The sequence below is a fragment of the Octopus bimaculoides genome, chromosome 28 (genome assembly GCF_046866305.1).
Source record: "Octopus bimaculoides isolate indiv1 chromosome 28, ASM4686630v1, whole genome shotgun sequence".
NCBI classification, from domain to species: domain Eukaryota; kingdom Metazoa; phylum Mollusca; class Cephalopoda; order Octopoda; family Octopodidae; genus Octopus; species Octopus bimaculoides.
The window spans coordinates 4,462,064-4,485,882 of NC_142955.1; the positions used below are offsets into that span (position 1 = coordinate 4,462,064).

General features: G+C 38.6%; 1 protein-coding gene and 1 long non-coding RNA gene across 3 annotated transcripts; both read right to left on the reverse strand.

Moving 5' to 3' along the window:
• Positions 1-2,619: 2,619 nt before the first annotated feature.
• LOC128251142 (uncharacterized) lies at positions 2,620-11,252 on the reverse strand. The gene is made up of 2 exons (XR_008266994.1): positions 11,189-11,252; positions 2,620-3,448 (listed from the first exon to the last, which is right to left on the reverse strand). It is a non-coding gene; the product is annotated as an uncharacterized LOC128251142 (long non-coding RNA).
• On the reverse strand, positions 9,656-11,214 carry LOC149130490 (uncharacterized). Of its 2 annotated transcripts, XM_052977603.2 has the most exons (2): positions 11,138-11,194; positions 9,656-10,544 (listed from the first exon to the last, which is right to left on the reverse strand). In XM_052977603.2, exon 2 carries the CDS (start codon positions 10,493-10,495, stop codon positions 9,734-9,736), a length of 762 nt encoding a protein of 253 aa, XP_052833563.1. In that variant the 5' UTR covers positions 10,496-10,544; positions 11,138-11,194; the 3' UTR covers positions 9,656-9,733. The 2 variants fall into 2 exon arrangements, with proteins under 2 accessions (XP_052833563.1, XP_089200022.1); XM_089343896.1 differs by having other exon boundaries at positions 9,656-11,214.
• Positions 11,253-23,819: the final 12,567 nt, after the last annotated feature.

Here is a 23,819-nt window from a genome sequence, read left to right on the forward strand (position 1 = left end):
CGTTAAGCCTCTGCCGCCTTGTTTACGCTTTAGGTAGAGGCGGTCTACGTCACTGTTTATGTGGAAATTATGTGTGTTTGTTAGTATTTTCCGGGTTTTCACATTAATGGCTCGGATCTCTTCAAGCGTCCAATCAAGCAGCCCAAATGTTATGAGTAGTGGCACTGCAAACACATTGTGGGCCACTGTTTTATTGTATGTATTATGTATGTATGTATCTATCTATCTATCTATCTATCTGTCTGTCTGTCTGTCTGTCTGTCTGTCTGTCTATCTATCTATATATCTATCTATCTATCTATCTATCTATCTATCTATCTATCTATCTATCTATCTATCTATACCGGTACCTGATAGTTATTGCAATAACTATCAGGTACCGGCCGGATGGCAATATTTTTAATCTGAGGCGCCTGAAATCTGTAACAAAAACATCATCTCTACATATCTTTGAGCTGCAATATGCAGATAATACGACACTGGTGGCCTTCAAGGGCTATTGGACCACATGTCAGACGCATACAGCCATGCTGGCCTAGTCATCAATACTAAGAAGACGGAAATCCTCCAACAGCCTTGTGCTCCCGACACCAACCCATACTCCTTCCATGTTGAAGATGCAACAATTACTAATGTTAACCAATTCACGTACCTTGGCTCAGTTTTCAACAACAGCCTTGATCTGACAGACGATATTCATCGCCGTATTCGTCTTTGGTCGGCTAAGTACTCACTTCCTTCTCAGCAAAAACATCAACATCAGAACAAGAGTGGCTGTCTACAATGCTCTTTGTGTTTCAATCCTGCTATATGTCTGAGAATCTTAGATGCCCTACCTGCATCATATCAAGATGCTCAAGCGGTTTCATATCTCTCGCCTTGAACAAGTCCTTGGCTTGCACTGGTGGAACAAGATCCCTCATACTGAGATACGTGACCGAACAAACAGCCAGCCATTGGAGGCAACAATCGCTAACCGCCAACTTAGATGGACAGAACATGTCATTCCAATGCCTTCAAATCGGTTGCCCCACCTTGTTATGCACGGCGAACTTGAAAATGGAAGACGCTCTATCGGTGGCCAGCACAAGCACCCCAAAGATCACCTGAAGGCAACACTGAAAGAATGTCATATCCCAGCCGACAGTCTCGAATCAATGGCTGCAGATCGCACACATACAAGACTGGCACCACCAAAATCCAAGAAGATCTACTGCTGAGTGATGTGGCACACCACGCCCGGCGGCACGTGCAGAACCCTGGAAGTCAGCATCAGCAAGGTTTTACATGCTCCACCTGCGGACGAATGTGTCTTAGTCATCAGAGGTCACATAACAACAAATGACGTTTGGCAAAAAGTACTTCGCGCTTTGCGATGTTCACGAAATGAATGATGTATGTATGTATGTATGTATGTATGTATGCATGCATGCATGTATGTATGTATATGTGTATATGTGTGTGTATGTGTGTGTATGGATGTGTGAGTATGCATGTATGTTTGTATGTATGTAAGTATATATATATGTACGCATGTGTGTATCTATATGTTTGTATGTATGTACGAATATATGTATGTATGTATGTATGTATGTATGTATGTATGTACAAATGGATGGATGGATGGATGGATGGATGGATGTCGGCCAACTAGAAACCAACCAGCCAGTCAACCAGTCAACCAGCTAGACAGTCTGCCAAGCATTAATTATTACAAGCTTTAAGCTGTGGTTTTTATCGGGACCGTCCTTTAAGAACGGTTATTGAACGACAGCCACGGCATGAAACTTACAGCAATGATGTACAGATCAGTTATAATATATTAATTGCATCAACTATCTTTGTATTCCATATAAAGAACTTTGTCTTCGTAACACGTGGAAGTGCGGGAATGTGTCTGTGTTGGCGTGTGTACACACACATGCACACACACATGCACACACACACAAACACACACATTATTGTGTATGTGAATGAGTATGAGTGTATAAAATAGATAAATAAAACTTTGCTGTCTTTTAACAAGTGATAGATGGCTCAACACGAAATCAAATATGGCAAGATGTTGTTTAGCAAAAGAGAGGCTGCAAGTTAAATGTCTTGTTGCAGTATATCATGAACACCGTTTCCGCCACCATCTTCTACTATATAAAAGATATTTGAAGCTGAAATGTCATTTGTCAAGTGTTCAGTTTCATTGCAGCCTTGTCTGAAGAGCTTTGTTGATTTGCGTGTGGTGCATTGTCTGTGTTTGCGTATAATACATACATACATACATACATACATACATACATACATACATACATACATACATACATATATATATATATATATATATATATATATATATATATATATATATATATATATATATATATACATATGTGTGTGTATCTATGTGCGTCTGTGTGTATGTACATACAAATATATATATATATATAGATAGATAGATAGATAGATAGATATAAATTTAAATAAATATATATATATATATATATACATCATTATATGGACACATATATACAAGGTATATGACGTGTGTGTGCGCGCGCGCGCGTATACACGGTGAGCTGAATAAATTGTTGTCTAAGTTAAGCAAAAATGAAAATAACACTGATATCTCGTTTTAACAGATATATTTACCAAAATTACATTAAAATATCTTGAAATACTAAAGAGTAAATTTATTCAATAAAATCGCCATTAGCTTCAATCACGGCCTCCAGACGACTTCGGACTCTCCTGCGACTCTTCTGGATGGTCTTGTTTAGGTTGGTGAATGCTGCCACAAGCCTTGCCTTCAGTTCATCTTTGGTGTTACAAGGAGTTTTGTTGATATCCTGCTCAACTGCGCCCCACACACACAATAATCGAGTTTAAACTGTGTTACAAATCCAGCCATCTGCAGTGGAGGTTTCCGGTTTGGTCTCTTGGTGAGTAATTCTTGGTGATAGGAAACAAGATCCTCTACAGTACACCGGTTCAAGGGACACCAAAGTGTCTGGTGCAGAAATTGCAGTGAGAACAGGGGAGTAAATGGGAAGCAGCCCAGGCTGTTCAGTAAACAGTGGAACGGTTGGAAGACAAGGTCCGTCTTGGGAACGTGACACATGACCGGAAGGATCTCGGAGCTCTATGACAACCAATAATACTGCGTGACAGGATTTTTGTCCTTGGGTTGCAACTATTGTTTCTTATTTTCTTACCCCTAGAAAGTATCAAAAAGGGGTAATATTTCCTTCAAACTTTGTTTTTGAATCCCTCCCAACACATAGCTATGATGCTCCCCAACTACTCCTGCTCGTCTTCAGAAATGCAGATATAGTCAGCCGCTATGGGACTCGTTCAAGCGGTTATGGACAAATAGCTGACAAGCAAAATCTGTGGTATTGAGCAAAATATTTGCTACAACGATATTTCTGCTTCAGTGACTCAGCGCTGAATTTGTCTAAAATGTAATGGAAAATAGGTCAGTTTCAAAACATTGATGTCCAGGTCACAAAAGCAAAGTGTGAAGGGAATAGTAGTAATTTCCTTTGATTTCCCGATAAAAGCAAATAAGAAATAACTCTTACTGACCAAAGACAAAAATAAAATAAACATTTTGTTACACAGTGTAATAAGATGACATGACTAGTCGTAAGGAGATGTGGAACCTGATTCAAGAGGTGACGAGAGAATCAGTGGAAGAAGAGTGGGCAAGCAAAAAATGGTTTGAGTTCAATATAATTCAACAACATTGATGACAACTGAATCTCGTCGATTAATATGGTGGAAAAGGGCAGCCAAATCTCCTTGAAATCACCTTACTATCCAAAAGAAATTGCGATATCTTAGATACGGAACGACGAGATGGTTATGGTTGGAATGTCTTCAACTATACGACTACTTGGCCAAGACTAACTTGGAGTTAACTGGTACTCCGTCGGTTACGACGACGAGGGTTCCAGTTGATCCAATCAGCGGAACGGCCTGCTCGTGAAATTAATATGCAAGTGGCTGAGCACTCCACAGACACGTGTACCTATAACGTAGTTCTCGGGGGGGATATTCAGCGTGACACAGAGTGTGACAAAACTGGTCTTTTGAAATACAGGTACAGCTCTCAGTTTTGCCAGCTGAGTGGACTGGAGCAACGTGAACTAAGGTGTTGTGCTCAATGACACAACGCGTCGCCTGGGAATTGAACTCACGATCGTAAGATCGTGAGCCGAATACCCTAACCACTAAGCCTTCACGAAGTTAAACAACAACAACAACAACCCTACTGCTATCTCTACGATCCAACAAGATAACTTGTAATGAAGTCACCTGAACCGCTAAAATAACAGCTAAAGGACACACCACATATTGTGACCCTGGATAAGATCGCAATGTCTTCGCTTACATGCCTTTTGACCAGGGCCAAGCTGGGGCTAGACAGCAACAACAGCAACATGATCCCCACAGTAACTACTGCCAGCATCACAAGTACAATATCATCACAACAACCAGCACCACCAACAACAACAACAACGCCGCCACCACCACCACCACCACCTACGCTATTATCGTCACCACCAGAATTACAATATCGTCTGCAGCAGTAACAGCTTCGCCACCAGTACAATGCCATTACCACAACGAGCAAGTTCGACACTACTACCACCACCACCACCACTGCCACCTGTGCTATAGCGCTGTCAACGCCAGCACCGCACAAGTACAATACCACGAAAACCACCACCACCACTGTTACATCACAAACATAACCACCACCCCTACATACAACCACAAGTAGAATCCTAACACTGTCATCATAATCATGTATAATACCATCCACACCACTACCAAGTACAGTGCTATCACCATTGTCGGCAAATTTCCTCTCACCATCACCGCTACCACCAACACGAACACCATTACTGACTCTGCCTCACTGACCCGACTAACTCAGTGTTCACAAGTCAGTTAACAGAGTAATGATAAGGTACGTTTTATCCCGACTTATCTGCCACCAAATTCCAATCACATCAAAATAATGACCCTAATAAATATAAATACACGGAAACATACCGGGCTTGTTCAAGCGGAGAACAACGAAGGCGAACAACAAAGAAAGGATGTAAGCCGTCAGAAGTGAACAACATAAGTGAAATGTCTAAAGACACAATCAGCTCCATATTTTTAATAAGCAGCCTTCTACTGTTTTGTCTTGGTATTTGGGGCGGAACGGTTAAAGCGGGCCTTCTTGATTAGGTATAAAAACAATAAAATCAGTGGGTTCGATTCTCATGTAGAGCAGCTGAAAAGTCCCTCGAGGGCGTCATTTTACATCGAGATTAAATATATAGAGAAATATTAGTGACAGGCAGTATTAACACTGAGAGGTAATATTTATCTCCCTTTAAACATAGATGTTCTGTTAGAACAAACTTTACTGTGGTTGATACAGTGAGAAAAACTCTCCTATTGGATTTTGGTGCAAAATGCACTCTTATAATATCGCTTGCGGGGAGATAACTCCCCATTATTGAAATAAACGTGAGTATATTTTGCACCTAAAAACCAATATGAGAGTTTCTCCCATAGTAGCCACCGCTACTTTAAGGGGGTGGGGGGTAAATATTACCTCTAAATCATACGAAGGTTTGTTGAGAGGCCTGGCTGGATGTCGTGAGAGGCCTGGCTGGAGGCCCAACCTTCCGAGTTCTTTTACAGGGATTAGAAAAACTGAAGGACCGTTGCAATAATTGTGTGAATCTGAAAGGGGAATATTCTTTTATTTTTTTACTTGTTTCAGTCATTTGGCTGCGGTCATATTGGAGCACCACGTTAAAAGGTTTTAGTCAAGCAAATCGACCCCAGGATTCTTTGTAAGCCTAGTACTTATTCTATCGGACACTTTTGCCAAACCACTAAGTTACGGTGACATAAACACACCAGCATCGGTTGTCAAGCGATAGCGGGGGTACAAAGACAAGCATAAATATACATATACATATATATATATATATATATATATATATATATATATATATATATATATATATATATATATATATATATGTATATGTATATTATATATATATATATATATATATATATATATATATATATATATATATATATATATATATATATATATATATATATATATACGACGGGCTTCTTTCAGTTTCCGTCAACCAAATCCACTCACAAGGCTTTGGGTCGGCCCAGCAAGATCTAAAGTAGAAGACACGTTGGATAAAATCATAATTAACTGATCCTCCTGTATTTTCTTATACCCAAAGTCAGTAACTTTTCAACAACCCCTTGTATAAGGGTATGTATTCGTGTATAATGTAACCTAGAATTATTCCTTCTCTTGACATTTACGACATGCGGGTGGGGTAAAGAAGATCAGCATAGTTCTGAGGTTTGTCAGTTTGCTTCTTAACTACATTATTCGAGGAACAACGCCATTGCACGTTACCTTGTTTATGAGCTTTCTGAAATAGTCTCAGCTTGACCAATGACAGCTGTGAGAAATTTTATCGACAGAAACTTTGTAAAAGCACCTTATGTATGTACATGTATGGATATGTGTGCGGGCGCGTGTGTGCGTGCGCGTGTGTGCGTGCGTACGTGTGTGTGTGTGCGTGTGTGTATTCATATATGTGGGTAAAGACCCCCCTTCGTTCATGAATGACCGTGAATTTGCACCTAGAAAGTTCCCCTCCCAAGCACAAGTCTGGGCAAGGTTGGTTATGGAAGACCAGCAGTCGCCCATGCATACCAGCCTCCCCTCTCCACGCCACCAGTGTTATCCAAGGGAAAGGCAAAGGAGTCAATACAGCATGGCACTTGTGACGTCACAACTCATTTCTACAGCTGAGTGAAACTGGAGTAATGTGAAATAAAGTGCCTTGCTCAAGAACAAAACACACAGCCCGGTCTGAGAATCAAACTCACTATCTCATGATTGTGAGACTGACACTCTAACTACTGAGCCCTGTGCCTTCATACATCTACATGACAGTATTAAAATACATCGAAAAAACACACTTTGAACTTTAATAAACCGAACGACTGCAGGATCTAACGCATATATCTATATATATATATATATATATATATATATATATATATATATATATATATATATATATATATACACGCGCGTATATATAAGTGTACAATTTATTGGAAAGATCCAGGGGAGTAATTACAAGGTAGCCGTGTGTGTGTGTGTGTGTGTGTGTGCACATACACATTTATACATATACGTGTATACATGTGTACACTCTCGCACACACATAAACAAACATACACATACACACGCACAATTTTTCCATTTTTACATATATATATATATATATATATATATATATATATATATATATATATATATATATATATATATATATATATGCATGCTTGTATGTATATATGTATGCATATATGAAAGTGTGTATGTGTGTGCACATATATACATACATACACACACACATACATACATACATACATACATACATACATACATACATACATACACACACACACACATACATACATACATACAGGGTGGGTCAACTATTCGAGAACAAAACATTGAAGAACCATAGGCGACTTAGACTTGAACTAAACATCCTCACTTTTTTCAACCGCAGCATGGAAACTTGTCGTTCACATAGCCTTAGCCACCAGCCATATTAATTTTAATATACCCAACTTCTTAAATCACTTGACATGACATGGTTCTAGACATGTGGAGCGAGGGTGTCCTCTCTCTGGTTGATCTGCCAAGCATTTACACACTGCTGAGGAGAGCACAAGTGAGGTGAGTCAGCCACCTTGTTCGAATGTCTGATACACGACTACCCAAAAGACTGTTTTACAGCGAATTGGTAGGAGGCAAGCGCATGCAAGGTGGACAGTAAAAGCATTTCAAGGACACAGTCAAAGCCTGACTAAAGAACTTTGAGATGAACCCCGACACCTGGGAAACGCAAGCACAAGAATGCTCTGCCTGGAGAAGCTATACCATAGAGATGTCATCTCATACAAACAACAAGATTGCAAGAGCACAAAGAGAGCGCTGCGTAGGTCCAAAGTCAACTCCTTACCTTCAGTCTCAACAGACCATCAACGCCTGGCATGCGGCAGAGCGTTCCGAGCATACATCGGACTGATTGGTCACGGCCGGATACACCGTGCTCCGTCTTCTTCTCCCATGTGCTGTCCTTGGTCATAGTCAACAATGAAGGACGAAGTAAAAATGTGTGTGTGTGTGTGTGTATGTGTGTGAAATAAGTAGTTGGTTAGTCCTCGATGAAATAAACCTATGATCTCAGGTATTCAAGACACGAATGTCTCGTCTTTTTCTAAAAAGTGTACCTGGTTCAGTGAACCTTGATTTAGTCAATCTCCAATTTAAAGCGTTCACTGTCATGACTTACACATTTTTAAGAATATGAAGGACTATAGTATATAACGTAGCCTTTCCTTATTTCTAGGCATAGTATGCGGTTTCAGAGAGGTCTAGCTGTTACTTCTAATAGATAAAATGAAGTGATCAAATAGATCTTTCTCCGTTGTACTTGGCAGAAGTTTCAACTGGATTAAACTAACAATATTCTTTGTTTTGAAATCACGCTTCCTGGATATCGTGGATGTGGGACACCCGCCTAGACCTTATTATTTACCGTGGTACTTAGCATTTTCCTACATGCTACAACTTGGAAGAAAACATTTTCTAGATGTTAAGTGCTATACATACGGCTATTAGTATATATCACGGAAGGGTATGTGCTCCATAGGTATCACTAGCTACATTCTAATTATTACTAGTTACCAGAGAAGGGAACAAATTCTTTGGCGTACACAAATACCGGGGAAGATATACACTTCCTAAGTATTACCGATGTGCTATCATATACAATGGTATACACACATCAGTAGTATGTACCATGGATGGTATTAACTCATTAGTTATGTACAAAGGAAAGGCGGTGAGCTGGCAGAATCGTTTGCACGCTTAGCGACATTGCGCCTGTCTTTACGTTCTGAGTTCAAATTCCGCCGAGGTCGTCTTTGCCTTTCATCCTTACGCGGTCGATAAAATAAGTACCAGTTGAACACTTAGATCGATATAATCCACTTACTCACTTCCTCAGAATTGCTGGCCTTGTGTCAAAATTTTAAATCATTATTATGTGCAAAAGAAAATACACAGGCTCTAGATGTAAATACGCCCCATTTTAGCCACAAATCCCTTCAAGTTCCTATGCACCGTGTTAAGCCCATACTAAATATTTCTTGTGTAGATCCCATATGAATGTTATGAATATTTCCATTGTTATCTGTTCTTCATTTCACCATCTATTTTCCACATGAATTTTTATTTACATTTACAAACGGTATGTAATATTAATAAAACTTCTTTAATTTCTAATACATGTACGACAGCAAAAAGAAACATTTAAGTGGATACTTTATCAGAACATGCCAAAAAGATTTCATGGTTTATAAAAACCAAATATGTGTGTGCTATGTAGTATGCTAGGTACGAGATGGTAACCAAATAGTTGAGTATGTGAAAGTATACAATACCCAGAACGCGCGCGCGCGCATTGATATGCTTCCTCATGCTGCATGATATGTATTTTTGTACCATACCAATAAAACAACATTTGTACTATCATTGACGAAGAAAATTTATTTTATCTATTGCTTTAATAGTGAAGTCTTCATCTCTATCTCACAAGGACTATATGTTCTTCGCCAGTTTTGGAATCTTCATCATTTTCACCAGCTTTTCAGCTCTCGTTTCCTCCTCATGTTCCGTCTTCTGTTTCACGTGCCAGTCTAAATCATTCAATCTCTGCATCACCTTTTCTTCCAGTTCCTTCAACTCAGGTAAATCCAAATCTTTCAAATTCCTCTTCTCAGTTATCTGCTGCTGTTGCTGTTCTTCTTGTATCTTTAGTCCATACATCCGCCGCTCTTTCAGTATCAGTTGTTCTTCCAATTCACTTACATAATGTGTCACTCGTTCTTTGTGCTCCTTCATCACCTGTAATGACAATCGTATCTTCTTCCGCAATTTATCTTCTTCCTGTCCTAGTTCTTTCTTCTGTTTCACTAACCAATCCAAATCTTTCAACTCCAACTTCACCTGCTCAGCCAATTTATTAATTCTAGGTCTCTGCAGTTTTTCCTGTTTTTTCAGTTCATGCATCACCTGCTCTTCAAGATTTTCTAATTCCTGCCTCACCGCTTCTTCCAGTTTATTCAGTTGCTGTCTCACCTGGTCTCCCTCTTCCTTTAGTCCTTGTATCACCTGGTCTAGCATTTCTTTTTTCAATCGCATCGCATCTTTATCCCACTCAGTGTGCACTTTCTCTTCCTTCTCTGATTTCACTTCCTCTTCCGCCTCAGGTTTCACTTCCTCCTTCAGGTCTTCTTCCATGGAACGTTTATTAGCAATTTCTTCGTTAATAAAGAGATTTTCCTTTCTAGGAAAACGCATAATAAATGTTTCATCTGTAGAGTTCGGAGCAGGTCCGACAGAATTTACCCTGTTAGGACCCAAGAAGAAACTACTTAAACATCGTTTGGCCCAAGAAATGAAGCGAGCCAAGCGTCCCCTCCCGCCTGGTGTAGCTGCTAGGGACAATGGCGGTATTTGCATTTCTTCAACCAAACACAAATGCAAAAACTAACTAAACCAAAACAAAATATAAATTGAGACAAAAGCTGGAAGGAGAATATAATGGAGGGAAGATGGATAGGGAACAATAGACTGAAAAATTAATTAAAATGACATAATTATATAAATGAAATCAAAAGACGAGATAAATAATCAAAATTATCATACAGTTAATGAACCAGGAAAATAGAAAAGGATACAGAAACAAAGAAAGAACTAGTTGATTGCTTTCAGTCAGTTAATTAAATTGAAACATATATGTTTGGTTCGATATATCTGTGAGCTAATCATTCAAACTTGCAAGTATATAAAGAGAGGAAAGAAACAAAGAAAAGTGGGGGAAAAGGGATAAAGAACTAAAAAAAATCAATTGCCTGATGAAGTCGTCAGCAAATTGTTGAAAACACGGTATAGAAATTAATTTAAATCAATTGAAAATAAGTAATAGATATACATATAAACCTGAGATCGATTTAAAACAGAACGGAGGTGAGCAAAATCTTCAAGTTGTACCTTTTGGAATGTTACGTCATAATCTCTCCTGCAAACCTTCATGACGTAATTACAGAGAATTTTTGATGAAAGTAGCAAACAGGCGCAGGCGCAGCTGTGTGGTAAGAAGCTTGCTTCCCAACCATATGGTTCCAGGTTCAGTCCCACTGTGTGTCACCTTGGGCAAGTGTCTTCTACTACAGCATCGGACTGACCAAAACCTTGTGAGTGGATTTGGTAAACGGAAACTGAAAGAAGCTTGTTGTGTATATATATATATATATATATATATATATATATGTGTGTGTGTGTGTGTGTGTGTGTGTGTGTGTGTGTGTGTGTGTGTGTGTGTGTGTGTGTGTGTGTGTATGTATGTATATATCTGTGTGTGTCTTTGTGTCTGTGTTTGTCCCCCATCACCGCTTGACAACTGGCATTGGTGTGTTTACATCCCCGTAACTTAGCCGTTCGGTAAAAGAGATCGATAGAATAAATACTATGCTTACAAAGAATAAGTCATTGGGTCGATTTGTTCGACTAAAAAAAAAACCCTTTAATGCGGTGCTCCAGAATGGCCGCAGTCAAATGACTTAAACAAATAAAAGAATAAAAGAACTGTCATTTAATATCTAATTCGAAGAGAACGCAATACACGGTAACATTTTGTGTTCAAATCCCGTTGAATTCATATTTGCAATTCGCCAGCTGAAGAGTATAAAGCAGTACTCAGTGGAGTCCATGTAATATAACAAATTATAGTCTGCCCGCTGGATCTTTGAACAATAGAGATTCTTTATAACACCAGACCAGTGGGTATATGAATAACATCCACCACCACCACCATCAACCCACCTTGAGGTTTTTTTGAATAATCCTTTCTACTGGAAACACAAGGCCTCAAATTTGGGGGGAGGGGTTAAGTCGATTACATCGACCCCAGTGCATAACCTGTACTAATTTTATCGACCCAGAAAGGATGAAAAGTAAAGTCGACCTCGGCGGAATTTGAACTCAGAACGGCTAAGCATTTCGCCCGGTGTGCTAACGATTCTTACAGCTCGCCGCCATAGGTTTTTTATTTAATGACAACTATATTCCTGGAATAAAGTCATTTCACATTTAATTCCCATTACAAAATTACCCGGAACCTGTGTAATTTTATATATTAAATAGCTTGAGGTTATTTGAGCAAACCGAACAACAACAGCAGTAACAATGTTAGCTAATCTCACTCTTCTACATCACTTTAAGCTTGATCATTCTGTCTCCACAACCTGCCCTTAATATTCAACTAGCTATTACTCATTAATGTTTCTTTAACTCTGAAGATTTCGTTAATTATCTCTCTCTCTCTCTCTCTCTCTATATATATATATATATATATATATATATATATATAGAGAGAGAGAGAGAGAGAGAGAGAGAGAGAGAGAGAGAGAGAGAGAGAGCATATGAGGAGTTTTGGTCAAGGTGACTCAAAATAATAGATATGCGTTCTGTGTGCTCAAATAGGTGTGCCACTAAAATTCCAGTTAGAACAGCGGCTGAAGTTGCGTTTGTGTGAATGTCTTGTTCAAAAAATGGCTAACAGTGGCTTCTCTTTGAGTCAATAGATATAGATTAAAGTTGTGAGGAAAGGCAAACAATTAGTCAAGGTAGGACTAGAGCGTTTGATTTCATTTAATTCAATTTACAAATTTACCTACATAACGAATGGTAAAATAGTACAAAACTGGTAAAGATAGTAAAGATAATCTATCTATAGACCGGATTAGCGAACTAGTTAAGCGGCAGTTGACAGGGGCAATCATCAACAATCGGTTGTGCATCGACCTGAAGAGAACGATTAGAGTGGAATCGATAGCGTTTAGCAAAGATTTAGCAATAGAAAGAATCAGATTAGAGTTAGGAAACTAGAAGAGACTATTAGTAAAGGTATTGCGACCGACGTGTTAGCGGCGTGAATGGCCCTTGACCATTTCTTTGAGGTGAAACACAAAGGATGCGTTGTCAGAGCTAAGGCACGTGCGATAAAACACGAAGGAACTAAAATTGTCCGATGGCCTCGAACGGTAGGGATGCGAGGTGGCAACAAAACCACGATCAGGACTTTGACATATCACGATGGACGCGTGCTACTCGGTTCCGAGCATATGTGTGCGGCTTTCTAGCAGCACTTTGTGCGACTGTTTGGGGAGGGTGATTGGTCGACGACGGTAATGGACTTTACTTCGTACCTGGGCGGCTGAGCGCAGCTCTCGGTAGCGAACGGGAGATTCTGCGAAAAGCCGGTAATAGCCACTGAAATACGGGAGGTGATGAGCTATTACCCAAGTCGCAAATCACCTGGATTGGATGGCTTGTCTTCTTAATTCTATGTATTCATGCCAGATTTGTTTGGCATATAATGGGTGTTTTCATAGAGCAGTGTGTTGTTCTTTATTATTAACTGAGGAAAACAAAAATATTTGTAAATGTAACTAATATATATCAGTAAGTCATTTAGAAACTGAAAGATGAGAATATGGCATTTCGGATCTAGTTTGTTTCATTCACAAAATGAGCCCCCTTTAATTTTGGTCAGATTGCTTTCAATTTTGGTGTATCGATGCAACTCTGGATTTTGATTACGATCAACCAATTACTTTATTTCGTGAACTAAAGAATCTGATGTTATTAGGAATTAAAGTTGGGAATTTTGTGTAATTTTAGCTAAACAGACAACTTGTTACTATGACAACCGCACGTTTTGTTGGGTTTCATTTCAGCCGCATGTTGTGTTGATTTACCCGCGTTTTGTTTTAATAAAACTTTAATAAAACTTTATAAATTAGAATTTTATTATAGATATTTTTCGTCATATTTTTTATTTATAGCAAAAGTCGTTTGCAATGTTTACACAGTTTCTTGACATTATGAAGGTGAATGGAATATGTGAACTTAGTACACAACCGCACACCTACACTTTTGTGATTTGTCAGCTTTCCCACTTAATAAGACTTTGGTTTTTGCTAAGTTGACTCTAAGGCCCTTCGATTCTACATCTTGCTTCCACACCCTAAACTTTGTCTCTAGTTCCAGCAGTGACTCAGCTATTAGAGCATAGAGGAGCTCCCAGGGGCAGCCTGTCTTGAATTCCTCTGTTATTGCCTGAAGGACTATGATGAATAAGAGGGGGATGAGGACTGATCCTTGGTGAATCCCTCCTTCTACCCAGAACTCTTCACTATACTTGTTGCCAAACCTCACCTTACTGACGGCATCTTGGTACAGGGCTTGTACAGCTCTTACCAACCACTCGTCTATCCCCAGTTTCCACATTGACCACCAGATAAGGGATCGGGGAATCCTGTCAAAAGCTTTCTCCAAGTCAACAAAAGCCAAATACAGAGGTTTATCTTTGGCTAGATATTTCTTCTGCAGTTGCCTTACCAGAAATATAGCATCAGTGGTGCTTCTGCCTGGCACAGAACCAAACTGCATCTCATCTAGGCTAACTCTCTCCCTAATTAGTTGAGCTATGAGCCTCTTTATAACTTTCATCACCTGATCCAATAATTTGATACCCCTGTAGTTATTTCTCTCTAAAGCATCACCATTACCTTTGTAGCAGTTGACTATGGTGCTGCTACACCAGTCGCTGGGTATGACTTCTTCATGAACTACCTAATTTACGATATGGGTGACAAGACCATAACCCACACTGCGCGACATTTTAAGCATCTCAACGGTGATTCCTGATGGGCCAGGTGCTTTCCCTGTCTTCATATCCTTAATTGCTTTATCTACCGGGGTACTGTTGATTTGGGTATCTGGTCTCTCAACTGGGTCAACCTTTGGCAGACTCTCCTCCTCCCATTCATTCTCCACACTCAGCAGTCTTTCGTAATAGTAGATGTGTAGTGCATGCTCTTCAGATTTTCGTTTTCACTGAATGCATTGAGCAGAGATACTGCATCAAGTTTTATCAAAAGCTTGCTGATACTCAAGCTCAAACCATCAGGAAAATTCAGCAGGCCTTTGATGGTAGCCTAGCATCATACATTTTGTTTATTAATTGTTGCTGGCAAGGTCAAGTTTTCTAGTATCATAACTGATTATCATTATTATTATTACCTCTGCCAAGGAAGGAGGTTATGTTTTCATTGGTATTGGTTTGTCCGTCTGTGTGCAAAATAATTCAAAAAGTTGTGAACAGTATTTGATGAAACTTAAGGAAAAGTTGGTAATGACACAAGGAACAGATGATGAAATTTTGGTAGTGATCCAGGAATTTTTATGGATTCTTGAAGGGTTTTTCATTTGTTATATTTACTTTACACAAAGTATTACAATGTTACATTCTTTGATTATCTCCCTTGAAAACACATTCATCGTTTGCACGTAACCTATGGTGGCGTTGCTGTTTCCAAAGTTTATTTTCGTTTCTTGCGTATCTAACTTAAAATGAGCTGCTTGGCGGAAGTCTGTGGAGGATGACATGGCAAGCCTTGACTATTGGGATCGACTCAAAAAGCTCAAGCTTTGCTCCCTCCACCGCCGCTGTGAGCTCTATATCATCTGTATGATGTGGAAAATATTCCATCAGCATTGCCCATCTGTAAAATTCGTTCAAGGCTTGGCCCCTGTGCCATCCATCCACTACAGAAATGTTCATGTCGTATCACAACACTATGACAGAACTATTCCACCTCAATTGGCCCAGCTCTCTTCAACATCGTGCCAGACACACATAAAGGAGGAAAGTAACTTCATGGCATTCAAAAGATCCCTACACGATTACCCCCAACAAATACCAGATATGTCTCTGAAAACAATAACCCTCTGCTTGAATGGGCTACGGTTCCCCAGAGCTGACTGTGTATCTCTTCCAGGCGGTGCTATTAAATTAGACATGGCCTGAGTCAACTTCGGCCGAAACTTATCTAAGTAATCTTAATCTATGCTGTAACCTTTTAATCAAAACATGACAACGTGGGTAGGGGTTGATATCTTAATATTTCTGGTGGTCTTAAGTATAAAAAAAATTATTAAAGATTTATATAGAACTACATTCAGAGTATGTCTATAAGCTACTGTGTTTAGACCTGGTTTCTATCCTCAAACTGTTCCGTTTTGTAGATGCAATTTTATTTCTTTTTTTAATAAAGCACTCCGAAATTAGAAAAATCAAAAATCTGCAGCAATCTCGGTCCCATGAGTATCGGATAATGGATTTTCAACTGTGTAAAGAAACTGATTGTGGTGATTGTAGTTTTGACGGTGATTGTGGTGAAAGCAGAGACAATGTTGATGATGATGATGGTCGAGATAAGTATGGGAGGAGGATAAAATAGTATCAGTGGTTATAATGGTGACAGGAGCGGTGTGATGTGTGATGCTGAGGTGATGGTGGTAATAGTGGTGTTGATGACAGTGTTAGTTGTGTGATGGTGGTATTGCAGTGGTTATACTGGCTGTGGTGGTGAAAGTGACTGTCAAGGTAACCGTTATGATAACGTTGATGGCGGTGTATGTGGTTGATGTGGAAGCAATGACAGTGCTGCTGATGATGTTGGTGGTTGTGGTGGTGATTGTGATATGGTGGTGGTGGTGGTGGTCGTCGTCGTCGTCGTTGTCACTGTAGTGCTGCTCCTGCTGGTTTGGCGGATGTGTGAGCTCTCTGAGTGCTTTTCTAGTTATCTTTAAAATGTATGTAGATAGTTGTATACAGAAGTGCTGATCACTTAAAGTGGATGGAACTTGTAGAAGAGGGAGACCCAAGAAGATAAGGGATAAAGTATTGAAGATTGATCTCAAGACAGTGACCTTTACAAAGGACTGAGATATCTGGTACCTTGCTGTACACAAGGAGATCCATGGGCCACAACAGAATTGATATTGGTACTGGTGTCACATAAAATGCACTCATGTTGGTGCCACATTAAAAGCACTGGTTCTGGTGCCACATACAAAGTACCCAGTACACTATGAGGAGTGGTCGGTGTTAGGAAGAGCATCCAGCCATAGGAACCATACCAGAACAGACAATGGAGCCTGGTGCAGCCCCTGGCCTTACCAACACCGGTCATACCATTCAACCCATGCCAGCATGGAAAACCGATGTTAAACAATAACAATGATAAAGACACTAATCCCTAATTACAATCAATCATATTCAGTGAATTTTAGTATTAGATGGGAAAAAAAGGGTTTGTCTGTGTTCTACTTTCGTGGGGACCTATAAACAACTACTGTAGTCATTTTATTATCATACACAGCATCAGATGTGAAGTTTTTGATGGCAGTTACCAACTTAATCCACCTTCAGTATGAAATGAGACTCATCCTGAGAATGGGTCTATGCATTCCACCAAAGTCAATGAAACTGATTGTGTAGTACATAGTACTCTCGTCACTTCATTATGATGTACCATAGAGTGAAGACATGGCTCAGTGGTTAGAGCATCAGGCTCACAATCATGAGGTAGTGTGTTTGATTCCCATTCCAGGCTGTGTGTTGTGTTCTTGAGCAAGACACTTTATTTCACATTGCTCCAGTTCATTCAGCTGTAGAAATGAGTTGTGACGTCACTAGTGCCAAGCCATATTGGTCTTTGTCTTTTCCTTGGACAACATCAGTGATGTGGAGAGGGGAGGCTGGTATGCATGAGTGACTGCTGGTCTTACATAAACAACCTTGCCCAGACTTGTACCTCAGCAGGGTACTTTCTAAGTGCAATCCCATGGTCATTCATGACCAAAAGGGGTCATTACTCTTTTACAATAGAATGGAACTTTGCTGTATATATAACCTTTAACCCTTTAGCATTTAAACCAGCCATGTCTTGCCCAAATATTTTACCCTGTTTTATGTTGAAAAAGGCCTTTCACACCTACCCTACAATGTCATTCTAAAACTAAAAAATATTACATCTTCAAAATCTCGAAGCTTTGAGATAATGCATAATTAATTAAAAGCAATATGAATGAATGAACATTACATTTGACAGAGAAATTTAAATGCTAAAAGGTTAAGGTGACGTCATGTAAGAGGTTCAGGAATATTTGTAACAGTACACCTTCCATATTATTGAAAGCAGTCACTCCTTTTCAATGGCCACCTTTCAATTTCAGTCTCACAAATCTGATTTCAAGTATTATACAATATTATAAAATTATTGCATCACATCTGTTATATTACGTGGTTGCCAATTTCTGTAATATGTGAAAATTAAAATTTTTCAGAATGATGATTTTTTGGAACTTTGCAAATTTGCATAATTTTCAAGGTAAAAATTTCTCATAATTACTCATAAATACCAATTTTTAATATCTGTGAGCCTATTCCTGAACTAAATATATTTTCAGTAGATAACTTATTTAAGTTTCCTCATCTTGAAATATATGAAATAACACTCTATGAGCTACTGTTTATAGTGGAGATGTGGACATTGTTTCCCAGATTGACCAGTTTGCATTCATAGTGGTGCCACATAAAAAGCACCCAAGTTGGCACCACATAAAGATATCTGTACTGGTGTCACATAAAAAAGGACCCGTGTCAACACCATGCAAAGGGCACCTGTGCCAGTGCAACATAGAAGGCACCCAATACACTCTGTATAGTGGTTGGTGTTAGAAAGAGCATCTAGCTATAGAAACTATGCCAAAACAGACAACTGGAGCCTGGTGCAGCCCTTCAGCTTGCCAGCATCCAACCCATGCAGGCATGGAAAATGGATGTTAAATGATGATGACCACAATGATGATGATAATGATGATGACGACGACGACAATGATGGTGGTGATGACGGCGACGAGTCAAGGCTTATTCTGCAAGCATATGTGCAGCAAAAATGTTTTTTTCAATTTTTTTGTTTGACTGCAAATGTTTCCTTCGATTTGTTTTTAGTTTATTCTTTCTGCATTTTGCATCAAAAAATTTTTAATAATTGAACTTTCTCCCATTAACACCCGATTCCTGGAGTTATTTTTCATTGGTGCTTTTCTTTTTGTTTTCAATAAATTTTGAATAACTTTGCTTTGTTTTTTTGGGTTTTTTTTTTTTTTCATTTTAGTATAAATTTAAGGCAGCAAGCTAACAGAATTGTTAGCATGCCAGGTAAAAAGTTTGGCAGCATTTTGTCTGCCTTCCTGTTCTGAGTTCAAATTCTGCTGAGGTCGACTTTTCCTTTCATCCTTTTGGGGTCGATAAAATAAGGACCAATTGAGTACTGGAGTTGATATAATCGACTATCCCCCTCCCCCAAGTTTCAAGCCTTGTACTTACAGTAGAAAGTATTATTATTATTGTTGTTGTTGTTGTTGTTGTTGTTGTTATCATTATCATTATTATTAGGGCATTGAGCTGGCAGAATCATTAGCACGTCAGGCATGCTTTATATTCTGAGTTCAAATTCCACCAAGGTCGACTTTGCCTTTCCTTCTTTCAGGGTCAATAAAACAAGTTCCACTGGAGTACTGGGGTCATGTAATCGATTTACACCCTCCGCTGGAATTGCTAGCTTTGTGCCAAACTTTGAAATCATTATTTTAGTATAATTAATTATGTAACAATCACCATAATCCTTTACCCTCCAAATTCAGTTCCATTCATGTGGGAAATCTTGAACTGAACGGTAGATTGAAGTGTTTGTATATGTAAGCTCAAAATGGTGGCATCAAACCAGAAAGCGGTAAATTTTTCTGGTAAAGTAGACATTTGAATGTGAAAAGGGCAGTCCAAAAACCAAAGCCCTACCAACGATGTTTGAAAAAGAGGTGTTAGAGATATATAGCATAGAGAAAAAGTGGAAGTTCCAACAGAACAGCCTACTGAGGGGTACAAACCAAATCTGTGGCTGGTGCAAAGTCCTGGCCAAATCAAGGGTGACATGATAGCGAAACAGTGAAGTAGACAGAGTTATAAAAGCAAAGAAACAGGACTTGTGAAGATTGAAAGGATGATGGTAGCAACAGCAGCAGAGAATTATATCAGATAGCTTGAAGAGAAGTTAGGCAATAGACAGGTTTACATAGCAAAGGGGGAAGTAAAAAGTAGATTTATTAGTGTGAGGTGTTCCAGGTTGCATGGCTATGAGAAAAAATCAAAATGTTGTGTGTGAGAAGTATGTGTGTATGAATAATGATACAATTGCACGTAGTGGTTTTGAAAAGAAAGAGGCATGGGAGCATTACCTTGAAAGGTTATTAAACATCGAGAATATTTAGAAGAAAGAGAATCTTCCTAACATGGATTCAACAGAGGGACCAACACCACCCTGCTTAATGGCAGTATGATAGATAATGCATTTCAGGATATGAAGGCAGAGAAAGCCTCTGATCCATCAGGAATTGCAGCTGAGACACTTAACATATGCATAATTATCCAATGACTGGCATAGCAGCATTATAATCAGCAGTTAAAAGGCTTAAGAAAATACCTTAGAAGTAATTACAAATGTATCAAATTGCTAGACTGGGACATGAAAGTTATAGAGAGAGTTATAACCCAATTAATTTGGGTATGGAGGTATTTTGAAAATACTTCACAGAGTGATGATGGGCTACCCTTTAACAAGGGTTAGCACTCATTCAGCCACCCTGCCAGGAATATGGTGGCTGGTGCACCACCAAAGAGTCCCATGAAGAAAAGAAAAGGAAGTGTAGAGGAGAGACAAGGGTTACCAAAAGGAGGAAAAGCAAATAAGCAGAAAAGAAACGAGATGTCGAGAAAGACAAAGAGAGAAAACAGAGAGTGATACCAGCTATTAGCACGGAGGAGAAAGTGAAAGGACAGGAAAAAAAGGAAGATAGAAGAGAAACATCGTGTGAGACAAGCAGAGAAGGAAGAGATAGAAACAGCAGAAGAGATTAGTGATGGAAATCAGAAAGTAACACTGAATGGAAAACAAGTAAGAACTATAATACAGTACAGAAAAAAATGTAGAAATTGAAAAAAAGATCACGAAAATGAAAAATGTAATTAGGGTGAAGTTAGCACCTAAACCGTGCAATGAAGGATTTAAAGCAGTCTTGCTTGAAAGAGAGAGAGAGGTGAAAGGTTGAAGGAACTATTCGGGGAAATGGTAGAGATATCACCGTTAGTTTCGATTCAATGAGTTGCCACCGGTGGTGGCATTTGAGGACATAGTGGAATATCTAATATAAAGGAAAGTAAGAGAGATATTTAAAATTACAAAATAAGGACTATTTTTTTTTTAAATGATGGAAGAAAAGAATAATGAACTGTGTGATACATAAGCAGTAAAATGGAACTGCCTGCTTGGGGGGGGGGGGAAGCCATTTCATCTCATCATTTATTTATAATTTCATCCATTATATGTTTTGTGTACCACTCTGTATTGTTTTGTCTGTTTTTGTATTGTCCCATCTTTATAAGAGGCTTTGTGCCTAATAAAAGAAATCAGGAATACGGTGAGGTCATGGGACTGCAGCATGGTTGATTATGAATAGGTAGCAGAAGAGTTCAACTGAGCCAACAGTGCTTTTTACATTGATGCTGAACGGAGGAATCCAAGATCAACGGTCAGGATCACCAAGCTACATCAAGAGAGGAACTGAAGTGCATCTGTAAGAGTAGCATCCATGGTTGTGTAATGAGCTAATGAAAGATTCACTATGACTCAAGCTCTGAATTCTAATACATAATAATGGAATTGGATGGCAACAGAGCATCATGGGAACACATGAAAGCAGTGAAAACAAGATAGAAACAGAATTAGATTAGTGTTTCAGTTCTTGTTGAGTCCACAGGGTGGTATTGAAAGGAGTTGTGGAGCTGAGATGTGAATGCTCCTACTTGCCCTTTCAATGTAATTGTTTCTGAGAGGAGATTTGACTCGAGTACTTCAAAAATAGGATATTTACCAACTATAAAAGGATGAAATGCAAATCTGATCTTGGCAGGTTTTGAATCCAGACCACAGAAAACCTTTATGAAAACCACAAGGTATTCTATTCTAGCCAATATTAAAAAAAGCTCTGGCATCTTTGTATTTCAATTAAATAACTGATAGGAAGTAATATTATCCAGTCAGTATACTATTTAACAAAATGTATTTTTGGCAATCTTTTGAATTTTGTACATACAACATGACAGACAAAGAATCATAAACTGCACTTGAACACACACACACGCACACATATATAAGTATTTATAAATATATATACATTATTTACATTTGACGGATATTTGTCCTCATCTTTTTTGTTGTTAACACATTTCGGCTGATATACCCTCAAGCCTTCATTAAGTGTCTTGAGGAAATTTCGAACCTGGGTTCTCATACCTAAGGTATTTTCTGATGTTGTTGTTGTTGTTATTATTATTATTATTATTATCATTATTATTATTATTATTATTATTCAGGTCACTGCCTGGAATCAAACTCGGAATCTTGGGGTTAGTAGCCCGTGCTCTTAACCACTATGCCATATGCCCATGGGCAGTTGTGGAGTGAATTTTAGGGCTTATAAATCTAATATTTTCCTATCCTTCCTTAATACCAGTTCCCATATGCTACTCATATCTGCACTCGGTCTGCTTAGGAGATTGTTGTGTCCCAGCATATGTGCTGCTTCTTTTAGTCTTTGTATTTTCCACAAAACTGATGTGACTAACGAATATTTGAAATATAAGTGAAAAGAGTTATAGAAACATTCTCTCTATACGAAGATAAGTACATATCATATAAAGCATTTATCATAAGGAGTAAATTATATTTATATATATATATACACACACAGACGCACACACACACACACTCTTTTACTCTTTTACTCTTTTACTTGTTTCAGTCTTTTGACTGTGGCCATGCTGGAGCACCGCCTTTAGTCGAGCAAATCGACCCCAGGACTTATTCTTTAGAAGCCTAGTACTTATTCTATCGATCTCTTTTGCCGAACCACTAAGTTACGGGGACATAAACACACCAGCATTGGTTGTCAAGCGATGTTGGGGGGACAAACACACACATACAAACATATACACACACATACATATATATATATATACATATATACGACGGGCTTCTTTCAGTTTCCGTCTACCAAATCCACTCACAAGGCTTTGGTCGGCCCGAGGCTATAGTAGAAGGCACTTGCCCAAGATGCCACACAGTGGGACTGAACCCGGGACCATGTGGTTGGTAAGCTAGCTACTTACCACACAGCCACTCCTACACACGTATACATATACATATACATATATATATATATATTCATATCTATACAAACAAAGATATATATATATATATATATATATATATATATATATATACATGCACATACCTACACATACGTGTATGTATATGCATATATACATGTGTATACATATAAATAAATAAGCATCCAATCGGACAGCATAGCTATATTTAAATTTTTATATGATTTGACAGTTATGAGTGGTATACAATGAAAAAAAATGAAAATAAATTATGGTGTATATTAAAAAGAATTTGTAGAATAAGAAGTAGTTAGTAAGATTTTATATAACTTAATTGAAATTCGAAAGACAGAAAAAATTTTGGGGTTAATAGAATGGGGAGAAAAAGATTTATTATTAGTTAAATAGTATTATATTCATTTGTATGAGATAAGTCTAGGAGGAAGAACTAAAAAAAGAAAGAATAGTTGTTAATATTACAGA

Bases quoted from the DNA above. Each gene is read 5' to 3' on its own strand.
- LOC149130490 (XM_089343896.1), bottom strand. From the start codon at position 10,657: ATGCAAATACCGCCATTGTCCCTAGCAGCTACACCAGGCGGGAGGGGA.